This window comes from Hipposideros armiger, unplaced genomic scaffold (assembly GCF_001890085.2).
Source record: "Hipposideros armiger isolate ML-2016 unplaced genomic scaffold, ASM189008v1 scaffold_2110, whole genome shotgun sequence".
Taxonomy (NCBI): domain Eukaryota; kingdom Metazoa; phylum Chordata; class Mammalia; order Chiroptera; family Hipposideridae; genus Hipposideros; species Hipposideros armiger.
In genome coordinates, this window is record NW_017733458.1 from 28167 (window position 1) to 36891 (window position 8725).

Genomic DNA, 8725 nt, shown 5'->3' on the forward strand with positions numbered 1-8725 from the left:
AAGGTTGTGGCTACAGCCAGCAGAGGGTCTGGAACCCCAGAAGTCCCTCAGTGATTAAATCAAGAATGTTTCCATTTCATGTTTCCTGACTGGTTTTCCTTTGTGATGAAATCATGAATAATTATTTAGCAAGCTATGTTTAGTGGTATGAGTGAATGGCCCTGCCGTTCAGAAGCCGAAGGTTTGCTGGAATAGACGGAGAACCTGTGGGTAGAGGACGGGGTGCTAAGGGCTATGGTGAGGGGTCTGCTGGGTGGTGAGTTAGAGGCTGAACTTGCCTGAGGTTCAGGTATTCCTGGACTAACCTCAATACACCAAATGGTCACTCCATTTCTTATCGTACCAGCAGTGCAGCCTCATATTTTTGGGACATTTAGATTCCCTCTTTAAATAGAAATATTCTGTGACAGAGAAGTACGAGCTTCTCTTACCCCACAATTTTAAACACAAGTCCTGGAATTGATATTCATTGGATGGAAACAAGTCATCATTCAACCAGTTGGAGTTGAGTGGCCTGATTGTTTTATGCTTTGGTGACTTAGCACCCCTTGGGCTAAGGAGGGGAGTGTCTCACCCAAATCATAGAGCTTCTGTGTGGTCAATTCCCCTCAAGAAATGCTAGTTACTCTTGTTAGGCTATGGGGAAATGGATGCCGACTATCCTAACAGTTCTCCACTAAGTTTTCTCTGTCCAGTGTCCAGAGAACCCAGTCTCTGATGTCCTTGGGCCAAGCACTCATATATGTTGTGAACAAATTATCCCAACTCTGTCAGCAGTGTGACAGCAGAGGAAAGAGAGATTTAAAGGAAAACATGATGGTTATAAACAGTCGAATCCCAGTTTTGTTCAAGGAACAGCATCTTATGAAAACAGAGAAAGAATGGAAGTAACATGCTTAAGCATCAGTGATCATTCCTGGATGGTGGAATTCTTGGTAGTTTTCATTTTCTTATTTATGTATTTAAGTATCTTTCTAGGATGAATAAGTATTGCTCTTATACCCAACATACATTTTCCCTGATTGTAGTGTACTTATCAATGGCCAACATTCAGCGAACCACTCTGTTTCAGTCCAGCCTTCTCTAAGGTGGATGTTTTAAAATGAGGTTACTTTTCTGAATGCAATCTTATGAAAGATTTAGAGATTGTTGAAAAATAGAAGAAAAAATTCTCTTAATAGAGAATTAACTTTTGAAACAATAGAAAAATACCCTTGAAAGTAATACCTTTCATTATAGTGAGTTGCCTTTGGAGACACACACACACACACACAAACACACACACACACACACACACAGACACACAGACACACAGACACACACACACACACAAGAACAGTGGGAGCTAAGGAGAGGCTGGCACAGGTGAAGATGAAAGAGCACCCGCAAGGTCATTTTGGGCTTCAGGAGGATGGGCTGCCAGGACACAGAGGTTCCACTGAGCTCTGGGCCCAAGACAGGGCTGTGACACGCACTTGAGCTGGGGCTGGGCGTACTGAAGGGCCCTCCTGAAACTTCTCAGGCTTACAAGGTGCTGTGAATTGGGGAAAGAGTGCTTCGTGGGGTGAAATTACACCCGTACAAAAGCTTCCCACCCCTTTCTGTTCTTGCGGAGAAATGGTTCCCTACCCCAGAGCTTCTAGCTCATCCTTCTTTCAGTTTCTGGATTCTTTTATGCTGCATATTGGTCCTGGGTTCTGCTAATGGGGTAGGGTGTAGGTGTGGAACGAAGTAGGAGAGGAATATGAGTGGGATAAGAGGGTTGTGTAGAAGAGGGTCACTTTTTCCTGATGGAACTTACATTTAGCCTGGCAGGGAGAGCTGGTTCTGGGAGGTGTATTTGGAAGGAGTTTGGTATCGATGCAGCACAAATTTTTGTTGTAGAGATGAAACATTAGTTATGCTGAAGGGGGAAGCATATAAGAGATCGGAAATTTGAACATATGGTTGCTGGACACAACAGTAGGTAATTAATAAATGTTTTGGTGAATAAAGAAGGAATCGATGATTTTCAGTCAAGAGATGAAGTTTATTAAGTATCTTGCTGAATAGCCTATACCCTCTCAGCCCAATGCAGTATTGGCCTTTGCCTCAGAGAAGATGGACGGATCAATTCCAGGGTGGCTCACTGTGATCTCAGCAGTTTGAAGCGTCTCATTGTTCTTTTTATCCAGGGCAAAAACTTCGAGATCCTGGTGTAGACTCTTGGAGGTTTTGCACTGGTGTTTCCGTAGGAGACAATGCCTTGGGCCATGTTGTTACATATGAGGGGGCCCCCGGAATCCCCCTGTGGGCAGAGAGATGAGGGACTGAATTGGACCTCCTCCTGGTCCTGCCCTCCTTTCCCCCAGAGATGGGTGGTCTCTGTTAGGGCACAGCATGGGAGAGCAGTGCCAGGGAAGGCCTTGTTGCCTCCTCAATTCCAAGGGTTTTAGCCTGGCTCTGATGGTTCCCTTCTCCCTTGTGCATAAAGCTTCTGTCCATATGTGGCTGAGGGTCAGTCTCTCATTCCCTCCAGAGAGACAGCACCAGAGACTGGATCAGTGGAATGTCTGAGGACATAGCCATATGAGTGGTTGCCACAGCCCTGGGTCTCCTCAAAGCTCGACTGTGCTGGGTATGGACCATTCTGGGATCTTACCTTAAAAGTAGTCTGAATCTTTTTCGGGTCCCCCACACATATCTGGATGATGTTGTTGTAATGTTTGTAGCGAGAAATGCATTTTTTGTTGCTCTGTATTTCAATCTCTACTTCGTGCAGTTTTCCATCACCTCTGGTGTTTATAGCCAGGCGCCCCCATCCGGCCACACTGCACACCATCCCTGGCTTCACCTTGTCTCTCATTGAGGGCAGATTGATGAGGCTCACGGCGGCAGTCAGTTTGGCCTTCTTCTCCAGCTGAAGGCAGAAGACAGGAATTCTAATCTACCCGTGGCCCACAGCCTGCAGGGTCAGTCCTGTGGTTACAATCTTAATGGCCCTGGGACAAGTCAAAGGACCATCCTGGGAAGGAGTATGGGACAGAGGTCATGCAGACAGAAAACCCTGGGATTAAAGTGTCCAAGAGCCAGTGGAGCCCTACCTGCAGTAACATGATGTCGTTCCAGTGTGGAGGATTATTATAGTCTGGGTGGCGTATGGCTCTTTTCACCAGGATTTCCTGCTGGGTCTCCTCTTTCTGCTTGATGTTGTGGGCTCCCAGGGTGACAGTAATTGAGCTGCAGAGACCAGAGAGGGTGATGTAGTCACAGGAGATATAGCCCAGGGGCCGTGAAAGAAAGAGGACAGTTGGGGCATGGCAGGACTGCAGTGGAGAGGAATGATAGGGTCTCTGGGACTGAGCATGTGTGTGCCCCCTGCTTCTTGGCAGTTCAGGCTCAGTGGCAGTTCATGGAGCAGGCCTCACTGTGTTGAGCTTGCCTGTCTCTAAGCAAACCTGTGATGGTCTCACATTTGCACGCTGGGTTCCAGGGCACAACCTCAGGCTCCTTCCCGAGCCACCATTGATCAGTCCCCTCTCTCTTCAACAGGCCACTTGCGTTGACCTGACCATCTCTCCGAAAACTTACCTGTCTTTGGAAGAGCTACTCTGTGTGAGTAGGTGGCTGAAGTCTACAGCCCCTAAGATGAGTGTTCCCTGCCAGGTGTCTACAGAATGGGTGGGTCCCGGATTCTACTTCTCACCTTCTCCAGCAGTGAGCTGCTGTCAGTACGAAGTCCTCACGCACAAGGAAACCCCCACAGTTCCCAAGATGTGCCATGTAGGGACGAGAGTGAGGCTTAGCCTCATGGCCCCCGATGATTTCCCCTGAAAGAAAAATTCTGCCCTGCTTGCTGTGCTCATGGAGCCAAGGGCTGGAGCAAGAGAGACTGGGACAAACTGGAGCAGGGCGGGGAGGAGTGCTGTGGCAGATGGTGGGGTCTGTAGTAGTCATCCGTAACCAACAAGGGGTCCTACGGGTTCCTGAGGCAGCATTGCTGGCCTGCCAAGTGACCCACAAGACTCAGATTGTCCCTGTGACAAAGAGAAGAGCAGTCCTTATTCCTTAGTTACAGTTGCAGACATGTGTGGGTAGACAGGATTTGTTTTGGAACAAGCAGCGAAGGCCCTGTACATCCTGGCACTTGCTTTCCCTGAGGTTCTCTGGGTCTTCTCTCCATTTTTGTTTCCCAGACTCACTGAGCTGCTGCAGGTGTGTAATCCTCAGAACATTGTGATGGAGAAAATGACCAGAGAGAACTTGAGTCTGAACCAGCCAATAACAAGTGTTAAGGGGACTAGGATGCCAACAACTCGGGGATCAACTGTGTCAGCTTCTCTCCTGGGCAGCACAGAAATGACAAACCTTGGAGAAGGGGGAGGAGATTGAGGGTAGATTTTAAGATATTGAGTTAGAACATGAGAGGGCCTTACTTTCATTACAGAAACTTGCCCTTTTTTAACTGCCCTTCCCTGGAAATTAATTATTTGTCATTCCCAGCTTCTAGCCTTCTTCTAATGGGTTTGTAATTTAACCCACATTCCAGATGAGAAGGATAGGATCTGGGAAAGGCACAGTACCCACTGGATCTCATGGAAAACAGGCTTCTGCCCTGCCATTCCTGTGGAGTGCTTATTCAGCATCAGATAGACTGGTCTTTCAGGGAGGCTGAACCTAGAGGTAGAAAGTTCCTGGGGAAGGACCAGGTCCAGGATGTGTAGCATCTGCACATGGCTGTGACAGTGTGGGGTGGGGTTGGGCATCTGTTGGAGGGGACAGTCACTCACCTGCCTCCGTCCTGGGGAACAGAAGAATGGCCATCAGGAGTAGAAGTGTCTGCATCTTCTCAGAAATGTGGCGGACGTCAGAGCTGCTGGTCCTTCTTCTTGGTCTTCTAACTCCAGGGCTCTCCGTTGCTGTGGCCTTTATCGCGTAAGGCTCTATTTGAGTGCCTGACACAGCTGTCTGGAGAAATATTCGAGCCTGATGGAATAAGAACTTATCAGTAATGACATAAGCACCTGTAGCTCTGACTCGGTACTAACCATACCAGCTGAAAACATTAACCGCTGGTTACAAGTTGGGGGTTTGGAGGATGCTGTATTAGCCAATAGCAGGTTCCAGAGCCCCAGAAACCTGAGTCTCATTGTGGTGCATGCAAGAACTTCTCATTTCCTTGGTTTCTCTAGACCGTTTATTGAGGCCCTTTTTTGTGAGACTCAGGGCTATTGGACATGACATTTTTGTATGTGGTGGAGACAAAACCATCAGTGATCAGATATAGATGGTGAGGGCCATGGTTAGATGGATAGGCAGAATGGTGTTCAGCATAGTTGAAGAGGGCTTACTCGAGTTTCTAAAGAACTGAGTAGTTTCAAACAAAAATAGTTAAATTAATTTTTCTCATGAACCTGCATTTGGTCAGGATTAGGGTAGATAGCTTCCTTTGCTCCCCTTGATGTCAGGGGAGGCTTGAAGCCTGGAACCTGGGGTCAGCTGAAGGATGACTGACACATGCCCAGGGGTAGGTGCTGCTGCCCACTGGGCATCGGTTTCTCTCTGTGGTCTCTGCACAGGATTATTTGGTCTTGCAACATGATGGTTGGCTTCTGCAAAGTGAGCTTCTCTGAAAAATCAACCTGGGCAGAAGATGTATTCTTATTCTTACCTAGACTTTGATGTCATATGGTATCCATTGTACCATCTTCCACTGCTTGGGGCATTCAAAAGCCCTCGCCCAGAACTAAAAAGGAAGGAGTGCTGCAGTCACGTAAGAAGAGCCTGTGGGGTGGGAGCTGCACAGTGGCAGTCAGAGCAAAGCACAGTCAGCCACAGTGGTTTAGCTACATGTAGAGTTGGCCAGAGGAGTGAAAACTGCTGATCCCTGTAGCCTAGGTCACAGCCTTTGGAGAGGTTGCATCTGCTCTGTCCAAATGACATGTCCTGAGAATGGAAGAAGGTTGGCTCTCCCCAAAGTTACTGTCTATAATGAATTACTAGTACCATGTGAATTGGGAATGATGCCAGGAAGCCAAAGCAATGTTGTCAGGCTACTGTCCAGAGAAGTACTACATTTCTGATATTCGGTACCACATTAATGTATGTGTTTAATGTGATTCAAAGAAAAATATGTGACTAGAATATACAGTTTATTCCCTGAGCATTAAACACGTTCTATGCAATTCTAAAATTCATGTGGAAAATAATCATGCAAGAATTGCTAGGATAATTATGACCCCCCCCAAAAAAATAACAAAGAAAGGTAAGGGAGAGGGTTAGCCTTATCTCATATTAAACACATCCTATAAAACTTCTTTCATGAAATTAGCATGGTGGTGACTCATGAGTAAATAGAGAGACCAATGAAACATAACAGAAAGTCCAGAAACATTTCCAAGCATGTAAGGACATGTAGTATATAATGAGGTGGCATTTCAAATCATTGGGAAGTAGACTTTCTCAAAAGTGATATTGCAACAACTAGATAGTCATTTTTCAAGATATTAAGTCGGAGTCATATTTCACATAAACCACCAGAATAAACTAGAAATGGATGAGACTCAAATACACAAAAGAAAACTGTAAGTGCATGAGAAATAAACATGAGTAAATTCCTTTATAAACTCAGAAGGGGGAAAGCCTTTCTAGCAATTCTCTAAATTGAGAAACAGTAAAAGAACAGATTGATATAAATTTTGATATGTTTGAAATAATCTTTGAAAGCTTGAATGTCAAAAAGCAGAGTGAGTAAACTCAAAATACAGACGGCAAACTTCGAAATAAATTATTGAAACATGTAGCACAATTAAAAAGTGAATCTATCTCTATATTAAATAACTCTGAAAATCCAGAAGAAAAATGCCAAAAAGGTGACAGAAGAATGGGCAAAGACCTGTTCAGATCACAGTAAAGTATATTTTTAAAAAATGAAGAGAGTATCAACTTCACTCATATTAAGAGAAATGGAAATAAATATGGAGGAATTGAAATGAAACTTCTACTGAGACACTTGAGCTCATCTGAGAGGTGGCCCAAAATTCAAAAGTTAAACAGCACCCTTCATGGGCATGGTTGTTTTCTTCAATGGGTGTTGCAAAATATCTCTTTTGTATTTCTATAGTTTTAAGTTCATTCTATCCGTGTTTTTATATTTTAGATGTGTCTCTTGTAAATAGCACAAAATTGGGACTTGCATGTTTTTAACAAGACTGACAACCTCTGTCTTTTAATTAGAGTTTTTAATCTGTTTCCATTGAATACAATTACAGATATGGTTGGGTTGAAGAATATTATATTGCCATTTGATTTCTATTAGTGTGACTGATTGTTTCTTTTGTGCTTTTTCTCTCTTCTTTGGTGGTTACTCCTTTTGTCTTACTTATTGGGATGTATTTATATCTCTGTACGATTATGAATTTGTACCAGGTGAACAAACAGTTAACCTAGTTTACTATTTGGAAGTGCTGAAAAAGTTAGATGACCTGAACTTTTCGCCAACAATTTATGGCTCTTGCATCACAACAATACACCAGCTCACGGGGCACTGTCTGTGAGGGAATTTTTAGCCAGTAACAAATAAATGTATTGGAACACCCTCCCTACTCACCTGATCTGGCCCCCAATGATTCTTTCTTTACCCAGAGATAAAGGAAATATTGAAAGGAAGACATTTTGATGACATTCAGGACATAATAGGATGGCAACTCTGATGGCCATTTCAGAAAGAGTTCCAAAATTGCTTTGAAAGGTGAACTAGGTAATGGCAATAGTGCATAGCTACCCAAGGGGAGTACTTTGAAGGTGGCTGTAGTGATATTGAGCAATGTGGTATGTAGTCCTTTTTCTAGGATGGACCCACAAATTTAATTTTTGGACCTCATATATTACTTTCATGATTACTCTAGGACAGGGGTTGGCAAACTTTTGACCCGGAAGAGCCAATCCTGTCCCACACAACAATTTAAAAATTATTTGAGAGCCATAAATATATTTTACATATAAGAAAAATTTAAAATGATATTATAATACGTAATAGTATTAATTATATCTATTAAAATAAGGAAAATTCACACAAAAATTTGCTCACATGTATGTACTCAAAGGCCGCTTATGGCTTGCGAGCCACAGTTTGCTGACCCCTGCTCTAGGATAAAATATGCCTTCTCATATCACAGTCTATTGGAATTAATGTTGTAGCACTTCCTATGAGGAACTTGTAATGATACATTTTCACTTATCCTCCTTTCCACCTTTAGTATTTAGTTTCATTTTATACTACAATTTCTCTTTTGTCCTTATGCTTACAATAGGGATCATTTCCCTTCAGCCTGAAGAACTTCTTATAGTATTTCTTTCAGTGCAGGTGTGATGGCAACAAGTTCTCTTCCCTGTGCTTTTATGAACATGTCCTTATTTTCACCTTCATTTTTGAGCAATATTTTCAGTGGATATAGAATTCCAGAACTAGATCGGCTATTTCTTTTTTTTCTTTCAACAGAATAAAAATGTCATTTTACTGTCTTCTGACTTTCATTGCTTTTTACGAGAAGCTCATGGTAATTTTATTGTTGCTTTCCCTAAGTAATATAACTTATTTTTCCCCTATGAATAGTTTCATTTTTTTCTCTTTATCTTTGATTTTCACCATTTTGACTATTATGTGAGTAGATGTGATTTCTTTGTCCTTCCTGAGGTTCACTGAGCATCCTGAATCTGTGGATGACAATAGTTTAGCAAGAGGCCT

At 43.4% G+C, this 8725-nt stretch overlaps 1 protein-coding gene across 1 annotated transcript; it reads right to left on the reverse strand.

The window, feature by feature from the left end:
* Positions 1 to 2056: 2056 nt before the first annotated feature.
* On the reverse strand, positions 2057 to 4968 carry LOC109378535 (mast cell protease 3-like). The gene is made up of 5 exons (XM_019634883.1): positions 4770 to 4968; positions 3686 to 3809; positions 3084 to 3219; positions 2642 to 2899; positions 2057 to 2287 (listed from the first exon to the last, which is right to left on the reverse strand). Exons 1-5 carry the CDS (start codon positions 4822 to 4824, stop codon positions 2126 to 2128), a joined length of 735 nt encoding a protein of 244 aa, XP_019490428.1. The 5' UTR covers positions 4825 to 4968; the 3' UTR covers positions 2057 to 2125.
* Positions 4969 to 8725: the final 3757 nt, after the last annotated feature.

What these genes read in the sequence shown, in the direction of transcription:
- LOC109378535 (XM_019634883.1), bottom strand. Translation starts at nt 4,824, where the DNA reads ATGCAGACACTTCTACTCCTGATGGCCATTCTTCTGTTCCCCAGGACG. An exon ending in GTTCCCCAGGACGGAGGCAG is followed by an intron (nt 3,810 to 4,769) that starts GTGAGTGACTGT and finishes TTTTTCTTTCAG; the next exon opens with GGGAAATCATCGGGGGCCAT. An exon ending in GCAGCTCACTGCTGGAGAAG is followed by an intron (nt 3,220 to 3,685) that starts GTGAGAAGTAGA and finishes TGGTCTCTGCAG; the next exon opens with CTCAATTACTGTCACCCTGG.